The sequence below is a fragment of the Scyliorhinus canicula genome, chromosome 16 (genome assembly GCF_902713615.1).
Source record: "Scyliorhinus canicula chromosome 16, sScyCan1.1, whole genome shotgun sequence".
Classification (NCBI taxonomy): Eukaryota; Metazoa; Chordata; class Chondrichthyes; order Carcharhiniformes; family Scyliorhinidae; genus Scyliorhinus; species Scyliorhinus canicula.
In genome coordinates, this window is record NC_052161.1 from 124,772,801 (window position 1) to 124,790,285 (window position 17,485).

The 17,485-nt window shown below is 48.0% G+C and overlaps 1 protein-coding gene across 1 annotated transcript in view; it reads right to left on the reverse strand.

Annotated features, from left to right (window-relative positions):
* Positions 1 to 16,865, reverse strand: part of chd5 (chromodomain helicase DNA binding protein 5) — an 84,886-nt gene extending 68,021 nt beyond the window's left edge. Inside the window, exons 1-2 of the mRNA XM_038821443.1 lie at positions 16,438 to 16,865; positions 5,397 to 5,450 (exon numbers count right to left, since the gene is read on the reverse strand). Of these exons, the coding sequence (XP_038677371.1) occupies positions 5,397 to 5,450; positions 16,438 to 16,498 (115 nt within the window). The 5' untranslated portion in view covers positions 16,499 to 16,865. The remainder of the gene's footprint in view (positions 1 to 5,396; positions 5,451 to 16,437) is intronic.
* Positions 16,866 to 17,485: the final 620 nt, after the last annotated feature.

Genomic DNA, 17,485 nt, shown 5'->3' on the forward strand with positions numbered 1-17,485 from the left:
TACTTGGAGGTCAATGTGCACTGAAGAAAACAATCTGTCTAAAACACAAACACAATGTGAGAGCTGGCAGTGTTCAAAAGTGAATTATTTGCCCCCAGTCGCTATATCCCAACACCCCTCTGGTCAGGTTCAGAATTGGTTAGATAGGAAAGCACCCTCTACACTGTGCCATCAGGGTAGGTACAGTGTCGTGTGCTCAGCCCTCGCTAACACAATTCCTACATGGAGATCTTTATTGTTACAAACTTCAGAGAAATTACATTCTTAAATCAATGTCCTTCAACAGCACACCCAGCAGTTATCCCCATTCTTGTTTATTTTTACAACTCTTTCAGTGTCTTAAACTTCACAAGGTGAACAAGTCTGTTTGTCACAATTGAATTGATGACCCCTGGAATGGGTTTGCAACCCATGAATTGATTGACACCCCACACAGACTTACTGATCAAACCTTGCCTCTGACTATCAATTTTGCCGAGGTTCAGCCACTGTTAGAACCCAACGCCAATACTTCTGCTATACTCTCCCGATGTAACATTGCACAGTCAGTTTAACAATCCTCATTTAACTTTTTGAGTGTAAAATCTTCAAGAATTCCTGTTGAAGAGGAGGTAGGATGGTTCAGATCGGAGAAAGAACAAGAGAAAATGTCAACAGAACGCAGCGTGACTCAGGCTGCCCCCATGAATGGAGCATTCCTCGCTGTGGGAAGCCAACAATACAAGATGCGGTCATTGTGGTCAACTTGACCCATAAGAATATCTGCTCCCAACCAGCAAAAGACAACAAGGCAACCAATAAAGGGCAGGGCACAGGGCAAGGAACATCCAACCAGGTTTCAAAGGGAGGCTGGAACTGTATCTAATGCTGTGCAGGTGGGAGGGGAGCGCAACACGAGGAGGAGGGGAGTGCAACACGAGGAGGAGGGGGGCGTAACACGAGGAGGAGGGGGGCGTAACACGAGGAGGAGGGGGGCGTAACACGAGGAGGAGGGGGGCGTAACACGAGGAGGAGGGGGGCGTAACACGAGGAGGAGGGGGGCGTAACACGAGGAGGAGGGGGCGTAACACGAGGAGGAGGGGGGCGTAACACGAGGAGGAGGGGGGCGTAACACGAGGAGGAGGGGGGCGTAACACGAGGAGGAGGGGGGCGTAACACGAGGAGGAGGGGGGCGTAACACGAGGAGGAGGGGGGCGTAACACGAGGAGGAGGGGGGCGTAACACGAGGAGGAGGGGGGCGTAACACGAGGAGGAGGGGGGCGTAACACGAGGAGGAGGGGGGCGTAACACGAGGAGGAGGGGGGCGTAACACGAGGAGGAGGGGGGCGTAACACGAGGAGGAGGGGGGAGTAAAACGAGGAGGAGGGGGGAGTAACACGAGGAGGAGGGGAGCGTAACACGAGGAGAAGGGGAGCGTAACACGAGGAGGAGGGGAGCGTAACACGAGGAGGAGGGAGCGTAACACGAGGAGGAGGGGAGCATAACACTAGGAGGAGGGGGGTATAACACGAGGAGGAGGGGGGCGTAACACGAGGAGGAGTCGGGTGTAACACAAGTGGGGGGCGTAACACGAGGGGGGGCGTAACACGAGGAGGAGGGGGGCATAACACGAGGAGGGGGGGAGCGTAACACGAGGAGGAGGGGGGCGTAACACGAGGAGGAGGGGGGCGTAACACGAGGAGGAGGGGGGCGTAACACGAGGAGGAGGGCGTAACACGAGGGGGGGCGTAACACGAGGGGGAGGGGGGCATAACACGAGGAGGAGGGGGGCGTAACATGAGGAGGAGGGGGGCGTAACACGAGGAGGGGAAAAGGCAGTGGATCAAAAAGGCGGCTCACCACAAACTTCTCAAGGGCAATTAGGGGTGGGCAATAAATGCAGGCCTGGCCAGCAATGGCCTTGTCTTGTTATGTACTCTGGGATAACACAGGCTGCAACTGGATGCAGCTTTAACCAAAAGATATTCCAGACTTTGAAGTTAGTTCAATCTGATTTATTGAACCATTAGCACAGATAGCATAGTTCTCTAGGAGTTCGACTCTCTGCTAACCTAAGTGTGGTTACTCTGTCTGACTGAACCAGACTAGCTCTTAGCCACGTACTGGAGGTGTGGTACTGTACATACACCCTGACTCACTCTGTAGATGTTCATCAGTGGAAAGGGGCGGAGTGTGAGTGCCTCATGCCTTTTATAGTGAGATACCACCCCTGAGTGTCCTGCCTGCTCATTGGTCATATCCTGTTCTGTCTTCATTATCTGCATGTCTGCATATCATGACAGTCCTAATCCCATGAATATTTTTTTTAAACAGCAGGAGAAGGAGAGAGAGGTACAAACAGATCAAGGAGAGAACAACCATCGGGTGATCAGTAATAAAGAAAGAAGGAAAAAAAAAAACTTGTATTTATAGAACGTCTTTGAAGATCTCCAAAATGTCCCAAAGCAGCTTTACAGCCAATTAAATAATGTTGGGTGAAACGAGTATTCAGTCCATTACCTGTCACTGTCCATAAGGAGTCGGTTTGATTCTCTCTGGGTACAAACAGTGGTTATTGAAAACCCAACTGCATAAAATGCAATCAGTTGGCAATAAGCTGTATGGGGGAGGGGTGTGTGGGGGAGGGGTGTGTGGGTGGGGGCCACTGAGGGCGATGCCTTCAATTGTTTAAAAAAAAAAAAATTTAGAGTACCCAATTCATCTTTTCCAATTAAGGGGCAATTTAGCGTGGCCAATCCACCTACCCTGCACATCTTTGGGTTGTGGGAGCGAAACCCATGCAAACACGGGGAGAATGTGCAAACTCCATACACACAGTGACCCAGAGCCGGGATCGAACCTGGGGCCTCGACGCCGTGAGGCAGTAGTGCTAATCCAGGCATTGTCAAACTCAGGGGCGGGCGGGTAACGGGAGGGTTGCGGAACCGTCCATCGCAGCGCTCCCAAGCACGCAAATGCCGCAGCAGCCGGCTATTAATAATGCCGGCTATGAGCAGCCTTCAAAATGGCCAGGAACAGATTTTTAAAATTGGGCCACACTGCGCATGCGCAAAAATATGCGCATGCGCACTGATCAGGCACGCATGCGCAGTGCGCCCACATTTCTTTTTCTATGGTCACAGCCTTTTGTTTTTACAAGTTGGGGGGCCTAAGGGACCATTGGGGCCAAAAGGACCCAAAATCATTTTTGTCAGCAACAAACAAGGTAAGAGAAAATGGTGGGTCACGCAGGTCAGCCGGCGTGGGCGGCGAAGGTCGCCCGGCGTGGGCCGCGAAGGTCGGCCGGCGTGGCCCGCGAAGGTCGGCCGGCGTGGCCCGCGAAGGTCGGCCGGCGTGGCCCGCGAAGGTCGGCCGGCGTGGCCCGCGAAGGTCGGCCGGCGTGGCCCGCGAAGGTCGGCCGGCGTGGCCCGCGAAGGTCGGCCGGCGTGGCCCGCGAAGGTCGGCCGGCGTGGCCCGCGAAGGTCGGCCGGCGTGGCCCGCGAAGGTCGGCCGGCGTGGCCCGCGAAGGTCGGCCGGCGTGGCCCGCGAAGGTCGGCCGGCGTGGGTCGCAAAGGTCGGCCGGCGTGGGTCGCAAAGGTCGGCCGGCGTGGGTCGCAAAGGTCGGCCGGCGTGGGTCGCAATGGTCGGCCGGCGTGGGTCGCAAAGGTCGGCCGGCGTGGGTCGCAAAGGTCGGCCGGCGTGGGTCGCAAAGGTCGGCCGGCGTGGGTCGCAAAGGTCGGCCGGCGTGGGTCGCAAAGGTCGGCCGGCGTGGGTCGCAAAGGTCGGCCGGCGTGGGTCGCAAAGGTCGGCTAGTTGGTAATAATGGGTCCCCAGGAGGGCAGCACGGTAGCGCAGTGGTAGCATTGCAGTCTCACGGCGCCGAGGTCACAGGTTCGATCCTGGCTCTGGGTCACTGTCCGCGTGAAGTTTGCACATTCTCCCCGTGTCTGCGTGGGTTTCACCCCCACAACCCAAAGATGTGCAAAGTAGGTGGATTGAACACGCTAAATTGCCCCTTAATTGGAAAAAATGAATTGGGTACTCTAAATTTTTTTTTAAAAATAAATAAATAATGGGTCCCCGAAAAAAAAAGTTTGAAAAACACTGCCAATCCATTGCGCCACCATGTTGCCACTTTCAATTGTTAAGGAGCCCATCACCACTCTGTACAAGCTCAATTTGGTTACCTGGACAATATGCCAGAGGGCACTTGGCAACCGAGGAACCCATCAGTGTCGGTGCCTCTTAAGTGATGGGGAAAATACAGAAGCATTTAAAATTAATACATCTAAAATAGCAGGGCGGCACAGTGGCGCAATGGTTAGCACTGCTGCCTGACGGCGCGGAGGACCCGGGTTCCGTCCTGGCCCAGGGTCACTGTCTGTGTGGAGTTTGCACATTCTCCCCATGGCTGCGTGGGTCTCACCCCCACAACCCAAAGATGTGCAAGGATTGGACACGCTAAATTGCCACTTTGGGAATTTTAAAAAAACATCTGAAATAGCCACTCAGAAACAGATGGCCTGCAATTCTATCAACCCTCTGCCAGGTTAGAAGGAAGAATTGTAAAGCAAAATAGCTCATAGTCAGGGGAGAGTAAATAGTGCAATATAAGCTAAATACTATGGATGCTAGAAATACGAAATAAAAACAGAAAACGCTGAAAAACTCAGCAGGTCCCATAGCATTTTTGGAGCGAGAAGAGAGTGTTAATGTTCTGAATGCGCATGATTCTGCTTCAAAGATGAAATAGTATTTGGTAGGAAACTCCCCCAGCTGTATATATATGTGTCCTAATGGAATTATTATCTCAGCCTGGATACGGACAGGAGCTTGGACAGACAGCAAACTGTCCTCAAACCCATTGCTCAAAATAATGCACAACTTTTAAGGGGCCCTATAATAATAATCTTCATTAGTGTCACAAGTAGGTTTACATTAACACTGCAATGATGTTACTGTGAAAAGCCCCTAGTTGCCACACTCCGGCGCCTGTTCGGTTAACACCGAGGGAGAACTCAGAATGTCCAATTCACCTAACAGCACATCTTTCGGGACTTGTGGGATGAAACCGGAGCACCTGGAGGAAACCCACGCAGACATGGGGAGAATGTGCAGACTCCGCACAGACAGTGACCTAAGCCGGGAATCGAAACTCAGGTCTCTGGCACTGTGAGGCAGCAGTGCTAACCACTGTGCTGCCGGGCCGCCCAATGAAGGGTAGGCGCTTATTTTAAAATTAAAATAAACTACACAATAGGAACCTTAGAAAAGAAAGAAACACGAAAAAAGATACTGAAAACACATATCGGGGGAAAGGGCAGGAGGCAGGTCGTGTCTGGGCAGGAAGCCATGCACCAGGGCTGTGAGTTTCCAGCAATTTCTATTTTAATATCGTGAAAATGTGACAAACGTACCTCGCACACTTACACACCGAACGGAATGACTGAATTCTCCACCATGGCAGGGCACTGTAAACAACAACAACAACTTGCATTTATATGGTGCCTTTTCATCGTAAAGCACCCCCAATCAAAGCACTTCACAAGAGCATTACCAAATTCGGAACCAAGCCACAAAAGGAGATAGTAGAAAAGATGATGTAAAGCTTGGCTTTAAGGAGCATCTTAAAGGGGGAAGGGATCATTCGAGAGACAAAGAGGGTAACAGAGAGGGAATTCCAGAACTTGGGAATCCAGGCAGCCAAAGGCACGGCCAGTAATGGGAGCAATTAAAATCAGGGATGTGCAGGTTAAAATTGGGGGAGCACAGAGATGTTGGAAGGTTCCAGGGATGGGGAAAATTATGGAGGTAGCAAGGCTATGGAAGGATTTGAGAAGAAGGATGAGTCACAGAAGGAGGCGGCCATTTGGCCCATCGTGTAAGTGCTGGCACTTTGGTAGAGATGTCCAATCAATGTCATTGTCCTGGTCTTTCGCCCTGGCCCTGGGCTTTTCCTCCCATCAGGCACATACCCAAATCCCATTTGGGAATTTTAAAAACGGAGGCCTTGTCAGGCTCAGTGAACACAGAGTCATGACAGGGTGTCCTCGAATCGGCATGGACAAGATGGACCGAATGGCCTTCTTCCGTGCTGTAACTTTTCTATGGTTCCATGGACTCCCCTCTCCAAAGGGCAAAGAGAGAAAAGGCTTTTGATTTGCCAAACCCAGTTTACAGTGGTAAAATAGGAAGCAAATCCTGCACTGCGGATCCCACTACTTCAAGGGTTGTCCTACCCCATATGTTTATTTGGGGTCAGAAATTAGCCGGTTTAGTCACATGAAGGTCCACGGCAGCATCTCAGGACATTAGGTAGATGTGGTCCTGGAATGGACAGCCAGCCGATGCCAACAACAACAGTGGGAATGCAAGAAAAATGGAGCAGTCAATTTGTGCACAGCAAGTCCCCACATACACCACAATAATGCCTAGATATCTCCTTCAGTGACGGTGGTCTAAGGATAAATATCGGTCAGGGCACCAGAGAGATCGCCTCAGTTTAGCTTCAAATATTGCAGTGGAATCACAGCTCGGAAGGCTGCGTTTAAAATGCACGTGCCGCCCACATGAATAAGAGCCATTTGGAAAAAAGAACCCAAGGCCACCTATGAAAACTGGAACCGAAAGACAGAAAGAAAGGATGACACAGTGGCAAGCACTGCTGCCTCATCGCACCACAGACACGGGTTCAAATCCAGCCTTGGGTGACTGTGTGGAGTTTGTACGTTCTCCCCTTGTTTGCGTGGGTTTCTACCGGGTTGCCCTCCTCCTACTGGAGGAGCTCCAGTCTCCTCCCACAAGTTAAGTGGCTGTGCAGGTTAGGTGGGTTGGCCAAGATACGTGGCTAGATTGGGGGAGTGGGCCTAGGTAGGGTGATGCTTTAGAGGGTTGGTGGAGACTCGATGGGCTGAATGACCTCCTTCTGCTCTGTAGGAATTCTATGGTTCTGAAGAGTCAAATTGACGTTGGCCGTTAAACCTGAATTTGCCACGCCATTTGAGAAGCCAATGAGTTCCTCCTGCCTGTACCTGACGCAGGAATATTCGAGTCAATGAAGGACGGAGGTAGGGAGTTGCTAATTACACATCTTCCAGTCTAGAAGGAAAAAAAGACTAAACAGACTCCGTAGAGTTTCACACCTCTCTCTCAGTACAACTGGAAAAGCAACAAGAACTCACACCTCCTCTCAAGTGTTGCGACTTTTTGTTTGTCTGGAGCCAAAGTTTGCATGTCAGCTAAACAGAGAGGGCACCTCGCCATGTTAAATCTAAAAACAGTCTCAGAGACATTCAAAAGAACTTAATTGATGCTTACACCAGTCTGGTCCAGTTCCTGGAGCAGCTCAGTGAGCAGGTACACATGGGACGGGACGTGGGGCAAGAGGTTCCAGATACTGTCCAGTGAAGCAACACCTCAAATGGTTCCTGTTTTCAAATTCCTCCATGATCTATGCACCCTATCTGTGTAACCCTCCGAAAACTCCAGCCTTTTGCCCATCCGCCATTCACTCTTCTGGCCTTCAGCTACTGGGCCCTAAACTCTGGAATTCCCTCCCAGAAGCTCCTCACCCTCTAACTCTCTCTGCTCCTTTAAAACAATCTCTAAAATCTACCTCTACAACCAAATCCATCCTAATGTGGCTCAGTGTCAATTTTCTTTCTGACTACACTCTGGTAAAGTATCCTGGAACATTTTACTGCATTAAAAGTGCCATATAAACACAAATCGTTGTTCTCGGGTAAGTACCTCTCAGCCAAACAGCACTGCATCAGCAAGAAAACTACACATTCATGAAATGAACATTGGTAAAATGGTAAAAATAAAATAGTTTGCAATGTGGTGGGCCTTTAAATATTAAATAAAACACCTTGAGCCAAGCAAAGTATCCAATTAAATGCTGCACTCTGTGGTGTACAGTAATAAGCCTTACAACACAGGCCGCACGGTGGCCCAGTGGTTAGCACTGCTGCCTCACGGCGCTGAGGTCCCAGGTTCGATCCCGGCTCTGGGTCACTGTCCATGTGGAGTTTGCACATTCTCCCCGTGTTTGCGTGGGTTTCGTCCCCACAACCCAAAGATGTGCCGGTTAGGTGGATTGGTCACGCTAAATTGCCCCTTAATTGGAAAAAAAATTGGGTACTCTAGAATTTAACAAAAAATAAGTCTTACAACACCAGGTTGAAGTCCAACAGGTTTGTTTTGAATCACTAGCTTTCGGAGCACTGCTCCTTCCTCAGGTGAATGAAGAGATGGGTTCCAGAAACACATATATAGACAGCCAATGATGCAAGACGATACTTTGAATGCGAGTCTTTGCAGGTATTTAGGTCTTTACAGGTCCAGAAGGAGCAACTGGAGAGAGGGGTAATCCCAGGTTAAAGAGGTGTGAATTGTCTCAAGCCAGGACAGCTGGTAGGATTTCGCAAGCCCAGGCCAGATGGTGGGGGGTGAATGTAATACGACATGAATCCAAGGTCCCGGTTGAGGCCGTACTCACGTGTACTCATTAGTCTATATATATGTTTCTGGAACCCACCTCCTCATTTCACCTGAGGAAGGAGCAGTGCTCCGAAAGCTAGTGATTTGAAACAAACCTGTTGGACTTTAACCTGGTGTTGTAAGACTTCTTACTGTGCTCACCCCAGTCCAAGCCAGCATTTCCACATCATATACTTTGGAGTAATATACATGGATATCATTATCCAAATTACTCCCTCACCTCCTCTACTTCCTGGAGCCCTAAGATCCATTGACACGAACTGTCCTCCAGTTCCTTACCCAAATGGTTGCTCAACATATCCAACTACAGGCGAAGACTATTGGATTGTCATTTGGTTCAACATCCATGTCATATCCAACCCTGTTCTCACACAACATTGAATTTGATTTGTCACGTGTATAGAGGTATAATGAAAAGTATTGTTCTGTGTACAGTCCAGACAGATCGTTCCATTCATGAAAATGATAGGACATGTATAAATACACAATGTAAATACATAGGCGCAGGCATCGGGCGAGCAGAAAGTGTTATACTGCTAATTAGAGCAGATGTGTGGAGAGATCAGTTCAGTCCATAAGAGAATCATTCTGGAGTCTGGTAACAGCGGGAAGAAGCTGTTTTTGAACCTGTTAGTGCGTGGTCTCAGACTCCTGCCCAATGGAAGAAGTTGGAAGAGTGAGTAAGCCAGGTGGGAGGGGTCATTGCCAAATCAGCGGGAGGTGTAGACAGAGTCATTGGATGGAAGGCAAAATTGTGCGATAGATTGGGCGGTGTTCACGACTCTTTGTAATTTCTTGCGGTCTTGTGGCCGAGCAGTTGCCATACCAGGCTGTGATGCAGCCAGATGGGATGCTTTCTATGGTGCATCTGTAAAAGTTGGTAAGAGTCAGTATGGACATGCCGAATTTCCTTGGTTTCCGAAGAAAGTATAGGCGCTGTTGTGCTTTCTTGGTCGTAGCGTCGACATGGGTGAACCAGGACAGATTGTTGGTGACGTGCATACCTAGGAATGTGAAGCTGTCAACCATCTCCACCTCTGCACCATTGATGCTGACAGGGGTGTGTACAATACTTTGCTTCCTGAAGTCAGTGACCAGCTCTTGCGTTTTGCTGAAGTTGAGGGACAGATTGTAGTCGTTACACCGCTCCACTAGGTTCTCTATCTCCCTCCTGTACTTACATACCTCCTCTCACATACTTACATTCTCATATACTTTCCATCATGGGCAGGGGATGTTGAGGTTCAGGTAGATTATACAAACAAAAGCACCAAATTGGAACTCTGGTCTTTATCTCAAAGGGCTTACAATTCAACAGGGAGGAAATAAAGATCCAGTTGTATATTGTAGAAAAGCAAATTACTGCGGATGCTGGAATCTGAAACGAAAGGGAAAATGCTGGAAAATCTCAGCGTCTGGCAGCATCTGTAGGGAGAGAAAAGAGCTAACGTTTTGGGTCCGATGACAAAGAGAGCTTTGACAAAGAGTCATTGGACTCGAAACGTTAGCTCTTTTCTCTCTCTACAGATGCTGCCAGACTTGCTGAGATTTTCCCTTTCGTTCCAGTTGTATATTGTTCAGACCCCATCTGGAGTACTGGTTTGAAATCTGGGCCCTGCATGGGGGGGGGGGGGGGGGGGGGGGGGAAGAGGTGCAGTACCAAATCACCTGAATGGGATCAGTGATTTGAGGGTTAACATACAAGGACAACTTGCTGCGACTAGGTTTGTATTTTGAGGGGCAATCTGATTGAGGTATTTAAAATGGCAGAATTTGATAAGGTAACCAGGGAGAAACTAGTTCCTCTAGTGGGAGAAATCATGAAAATTAGGTCCAGACTGTTCAGGAGTGTGAAATCAGGAAGCTCTTTTCCCCACACATTGTAGTGGAAAACATTCATGGGGGCCGGTTTAGCTCAGTTGGTTGGACAGCTGGTTTGTGATACAGAGCGAGGCCAGCAGCGTGGGTTCAATCCCCGTACCGGCTGAGGTTATTCTCAACCTTGCCCCTCGCCTGAGGGGTGGTGACCCTCAGGTTAAACCACAACCAGTCAGCTCTCCCTCTCAAAGTGCAAAGCAGCCTATGGTCATCTGGGACTATGGGAGATCCCATAGTTTTACCTTTGTTGCATTTCGAGACCTTACCAAGTGGGAAACTGGAACTTACTTCTCCAAAAAGCTGTGGATATTGGAGATCAATAGAAATCTTCCTGACTGAGAACTGCGTCCAGCTCTGGTCGCCACATTACAGAAAGGGCATAATTGTTCTGGAGAGAGCACAGAGGAGAATTGCAAGAACTGGCTTAAAAATTGCAGCTATGAGGAGAGATTGGAGAGGCTAGGGTTGTTCCCCTTAGGACAGGGGAGGCTGAGAGGTGACCTAATTGGGTTGGACAAGATTATGAGGGGATTACGTAGCTAAGTGTAAAATGCCACAGATGGGAAGGAGGAATAGACAATAAACATACTCCACAAATGGCATTACAACAGTCATGGATGAAGTTGTGTGCAGCACGGCGGCGCAGTGGTTAGCACTACTGTCTCCCGGGTCTGGGTCACTGTTGGTGTGGAGTTTGCACATTCTCCCCGTGTTGCGTGGGTTTCGCCCCACAACCCAAAGATTGGAAAAAATGAATTGGCCACTCTAAATTTTTTTTTATATGGGATGAAGTTGAAAGAAATCTTGGAGTCTCAGGGCAGCACGTGGTGCAGTGGTTAGCACTGGGACTACGGCGCTGAGGACCCAGGTTTGAATCCCGACCCTGGGTTACTGTCTGTGTGGAGTTTGCACATTCTCCTGTCTGCGTGGGTTTCACCCCCACAACCCAAAGATGTGCAGGTTAGGTGGATTGGCCATGCTAAATTGCTCCTTAATAGGAAAAAAACATTTGGGTACTCTAAATTTATTTTTTAAAATAGAAAGCTTGGAGTCTAAGAGAATTAACACGTCCAACCAAGGCAGAACAGAAAATCAACAAAGTCTATCGAATGTTGAGCTAACCCAACCTCAACAGGAGAGAGGCTACCATCCATAGAGAGGCTGCAGTCTATACAAAGGAGGTAAGGGTCAAACCGTACAGGGCTCAAATCAGACCACACCCTGATCGCTGCATCCGGTCTGATCACCGTGTGTATTATGAACAGTTCCGGTCCACTAATGCCCATGAATAGGGAACAAAACTTGCCATCATTTCCCATTCTGGGCCTATATGTCAATCTAGTACCACATCATCATGAGAGTCTTGAATGCCCTCTAAAGCGGCTTAGCTGGATCAAACCGCCATCACCTCCAATAATCCCGTATTACTGTAATAAAACAACCAATGGCTGGCATGGAGATGGGATATCATGAAATCTGGAACAAAGGTAGGAAAATGGAGTGGAGATGCACGTCATCCATAATCTGAACAGTGAAGCAGTGTCTTTTTAAAAATAAATTTAGTGTACCAAATTATTTTTTCATACTCCAAAAACAGCACTAAAACAGTCATGGATGAAGTTGAAAGAAATCTAGGAGTCCAAGAGAATTAACACATCCAACCAACGCAGAACAGAAAATCAACAAAATTTATAAACTGTTGAGCTACCCAACCAAAACAGGAGAGTGAGCATTAGAGGTAATGGTCAAACTGTACAGGGTTCAAATCAGACCACACCCTGATCATTCTGTCAGTTCAATGCACAATGGGCAGCATGGTAGAACAGTGGTTAGCACTGTTGTGTCACAGCGCCAGGGTCTCAGGTTCAATTCCCCCTTGGGTCACTGTCTGTGCGGAGTTTGCATGTTCTCCCAGTGTCTGTGTGGGTTTCCTCCCACAAGTCCCGAAAGACGTGCTTGTTAGGTGAATTGCACATTCTGAATTCTCCCTTAGTGTACCCGAACAGGTGCCGGAATGTGGCGACTAGGGGATTTTCTCAATAACTTCATTGCAGCGTTATTGTAAGCCTAATTGTAACAATAATAAAGATTATTATTAAGTTCTGATCAGGCTGCACCGTATATATTATGAAGAGTTCTGGTCCATTAACGTCCATGAATAAGGAAGAAAACTTGTCATCCTTACCCATTATGTGCCTATATGTCACTCCAGAACTACATCAACGCGAGAGTCTTAAATACCCTCTGAAGTGGCTTGGCATGCTACTCAGCTGGATCCACAGCGGGACAAGTACGCAGCCCACCATCACCTGCAATTATCCTGTATTAAAGTAAGAAAACAACCCAAGGCACTTCACAGGAGAGTAATGAAGCAAAAGTGGACATCAAGCCACATATCAGGCAGATGCCAAAAGCTTGGTGTATAGCACCATCTTAAAGAAGGAAAGAACAGAGGCTTTAGAGATGGAATCCCAGAGTTCAGGGGCTTGGCAACTGAAGACACTACCACCAACGGTGGAGCAATTAAAATTAGGGATTCCAAAGCAAGAGAGTTAGAATTGGATGTTTGAGGGTTGTGGGACTGGAGGATATTTCAGAGATAGACCAATAAATTCCAGCCCTGGCCAAATACATTGTATTCATATATTTCAAACAAAATGGGGGAAGTTCTCACTGGTGTCCTGACCAATATTTATCATTTGATCAACATCATTAAAGACATGTTATCTGGTCATTATTGTCGGCCACGTGGTGGCGAAGTGGTTAGCAATGCTGCCTCACGGCGCCGAGGTCCCAAGTTCGATCCCGGCTCGGGGTCACTGTCCGTGTGGAGTTTGCACATTCTCCCCGTGTTTGAGTGGGTTTCGCCTCCACAACCCAAAGATGTGCAGGATAGGTGGATTGGCCATGTTAACTTGCCCTTTAATTGGAAAAAATGAATTGGGTACTCTAAAATTAAAAGAAAAAACACTGCTGCATAACGGTGCCAAAGACCTGGGTACGGTCACTGTCAGTGTGGAGTTTGCACAGTCTCCCTGTGTCTGCGTGAGTCTCACCCCTACAGCCCAAAGATGTGCATGGTAGGTGGATTGGCCATGCTAAATGACTTCTTAATTGGAAAAAATAATTGGGTACTCTAAATTTTTATTTTAAAAATAGTACTCTGCACTGCTGCCTCACGGTGCCGAGGTCCCAGGTTCGATCGCGGCTCTGGGTCACTATCCGTGTGGAGTTTGCACATTCTCCCTTGTTTGCATGGGTTTCACCCCACAACGCAAAGATGTGCATGCTAGGCAGATTGGCCAGACTAAATTGCCCCTCAATTGGAAAAAATGAATTGGGTGCTCTTAAAATTAAAAATAGTACTCTGTGGAGGCTTGCCATTCACAAATTTGCTGCCACATTCTTAAAATTAATTGCAGCGGGGCAGCACGGTGGCCTAGTGGTTAGCACAACCGCCTCACGGCGCTGAGGTCCCAGGTTCGATCCCAGCTCTGGTTCACTGTCCGTGTGGAGTTTGCACATTCTCCCCGTGTCTGCGTGGGTTTCGCCCCCACAACCCAAAAATGTGCACAGTAGGTGGATTGGCCATGCTAAAGTGCCCCTTAATTGGAAAAAATAATTGGGTAATCTAAATTAAAAAAAAAAAAAAATTAATTGCAGCGGTGACTGAGCTTCTAAAAGTAGTTAAAAGCAAATTACTGCGGATGCTGGAATCTGAAACGAAAGAGATAATGCTGGAAAATCTCAGCAGGTCTGGCAGCATCTGTAGGGAGAGAAAAGAGCTAACGTTTCGAGTCTGATGACTCTTTGTCAAAGCTTTGCCGATGACTCTTTGTCAAAGCTCTGACAAAGAGTCATCGGACTCAAAACGTTAGCTCTTTTCTCTCCCTACAGATGCTGCCAGACTTGCTGAGATTTTCCAGGATTTTCTCTTTCGTTCTAAAAGTAGTTAATTGACAACTTTAGGGTGCCTGATGTTCGAGAGAGGTGATATATCAATGTACACGAATCCCTACAGTGCAGAAGGAGGCCATTCAATCCATTGAGTCTGCGCTGAACCTCCAAAAGAGCATCCCACCTAGGCCCAATCCTCCACCCTATCCCAGTAACCCTGGAAACCCGGAGGAAACCAACGCAGACACAGGGAGAATGCGCAAACTCCACACAGTCACCCAAGACTGGACTTGAACAAGGATCCCTGATGCTGTGAGGCCACAATGCTAACAGCCACCATGCCACCAGTCTCCCATTTAAAAAACCTTCGAGTGCTGCTGTAAAGTGTGTGCGCCTATCACGCACATGGGGCAGAAAGTAAATCATTTACTGTCGAGATTCACGCAAAACAGCATTGGAGGTACCAAAGGGCAAGGGGCACCAATGTGGCCTGCTTTTGAAAGATGTCACCCATCTCCAGTGGGGAGGAAAGGAAATAGAGGAATTGGGGGGGGGGGGGGAGGGAATCAAATAAACTTTATAAAAACGGTCTGGCACCACCTAATGCCCTGCAGTGGGTGGAGCAGCGCTGGGCAGTGGAACAGCTGAAACAAAAGAGCATTTTTTTTGCCTCTTTGGATACAAATAATTGCTACATGTCAGCACGGCTCAACCGAACTTGTCAGCCATCTGTGACTGACCTATCACCGAGCCAGCCATTAGCCGGCGAGCCAATGGGAGGGCAAATGAGGGGGCGGGGCTCCGGCCGCCAGCAGGGTAGGTTGCGGCCGGCTTTGTGACGTCATAATGGGCCTGCTTTGAATAACATTTGTTCATCATTGGGGGAGAGGGACAGAGAGGAGCTGATTGGGGGGAACAAATCACAAATCATTCAGTATAACTTCCCCCTCAAACTCTCACCCACCCACTCCATAAAGTCGAGTTACAGAACTTTTTCCCTTTTCATTAAAAAACAACTTCCTGAAACGCGATGCAAGAATTAGAAGTCAAACGTGTAACACTTAGCATTAGAACTCCTCACCCACCCACCAATCCTTCAAAAAATATTTGACCATTTCTATGAATGGGATACCCCTTTCTTTAAAAACACAGGTATCCAGTTCCTCTCTTAAAACACACAAACGTATCCATCCAGTAAATGTAACAGGTATTGTACACAAGAAGAAAATAACACAGGCATTGAGACCAGTGCTGGGATCAATAATTTGCATTCAGGAATACAAAACAGCGTCCACCCAACGCCGTGTTCATTCAGTTACTGCACGCATCCAGTGCGGGAAAAAAGGTATCAACTAGTTAACACAACGTTAATTCAAAATTATTGGGGGGAGATCACTGATTAGTGTACGAGAGGAGCAATTCCAAATGTCATTGGGTGTTTTCTGCACAGGTCCAAATCTGGTCTGTCAACATGGCCCAGTCCAACAGTTCAATCAAAATGGATTAAGAAAATACACACAGAATTCAAATAAGGTTTAAAATATACACACAATTTACGACGGGTTCAGCCATGTAAAGTGCTGCTGGGCACGGATTTGGAAGCGTTTGGTGAATTTTCCCTTGTGTTTCCCCCCTGTTAGAAAATGATTTTGATTGCAACTGTTTTAAACAGCCGCCTTTCCCGTTAGGAAGCGTTTGAAAGACACGGGTCAAAATATTTTTTCTCTTCCCGATCAAGATGGCAATGAATTAGTAATGAATATGCATTAGACCCTTTTCTTGCTCGGGACCCCCGCCATGGGCAGCATCGAACACAAAGTGCCGGCGGCGGCGGCTGCGGCTACGAGGAAGCGGGGGGGGGGACCCGGAAAAAAACTAGCGAGATGAGCCGAGGCGAAGCCCCCGAATCACGGCTTCCCGGGGCCCCGGCTCCCGCTCCTCCTCCTCGTCACACACTTTCTGCAGACACTCCAGGCTTGGTCAAACCCTGAAGTTACCGGCATTCGGCTGTTGGGCTTTAAGATTCTGTTCAACGTAGATAGGCTCTTGTGTGTGTGTGTGTGTGTGGAGATATATATATATAAATAAAAAGGGAGTTGCTGCCTGGTTCTCATCCTCCTTTTTTGCATCGACAACATAAGCATGAAAATTATTATTAATGAGATCCTCATCAACACCTACCTGGGGCTCCCTCATCGTTTTCCATCCCGTCCTCCTCATTGCCAAAAGATGCCGGCATCATTGAATGTTCAATTAAATGTATTTTTAAAAGAGAGATAAGGGGGGGGGGGGGGGGAATGGGGCACAGAAAATTCACATTTAAAAAAAGGGAAAGATTATATACAGAGGGACGAAATGCAAAATGGGAGGATTTTTTTTTTACAAAATGAATAAAAGACAGGAGGGGGTGGAAAAAGTCCTTTCAAAATAAAAAGGCAGGAGCCGGATGGAGTGGCTATATTGACAGATTTGTCAGGGTGAGGTGGAAAAATGGCCGCCACACCAACAAAAAAAATCTCCTCAGACCCCCGCCTGAAAATAATCCAAAAAAAGAGACAGAAAGAGGGGAGAGAAAAATTGGAACGCACATGCCCAGTTGTGACGTCTCGTCTGGTTGCCCCAGTAACCATGCATCCCATAATGATCCCTAACCTGCTAGTTATGGTAGTGGTTAACCAGGTTTTGGTGCTAGTGGAGGCTGCTGTATGGGATGGGGGAGGGGGGAAGGGAGGAAGTTTTAGTGACTCTCTCCATTACTGTTGAAATATTCCCTAATTACTTTGAACTTTTTATTCTTAACAACACATTTTTATTTAAATATGCAGAAAGGTTTAAAAGTATACAGTGCACACTGAGTGCTGCAATTATTTTTTTTAAGCACCGGGCAACCCCTTCATGCTTTACAACTCAACTCTGATCTCGCTGCATAACTATTCTGCCAAGGTGTTCAGCAGAATCACTGGAGGATTCTCAGTAAAGAAAAGCAATGAGATGTGAGGAGTCACAAGGCAATACACACTTTTCCAGGGGGGGTCATAGTCAGCCAAAATCCCCTCAGTGAGATTATTTTCACTGAATATGTCCTGCTCATCATTTCCAAAGCATCCAAGCAGCATCATTAATAGCCATAACATTGGCACCTGGCCTGTTGCAATTTGAATGGCATTTTTGATTCTACTTTAGTCGCCCTTTGACCAGAATGCTCCACACAGTTGACATACGGTCAGCA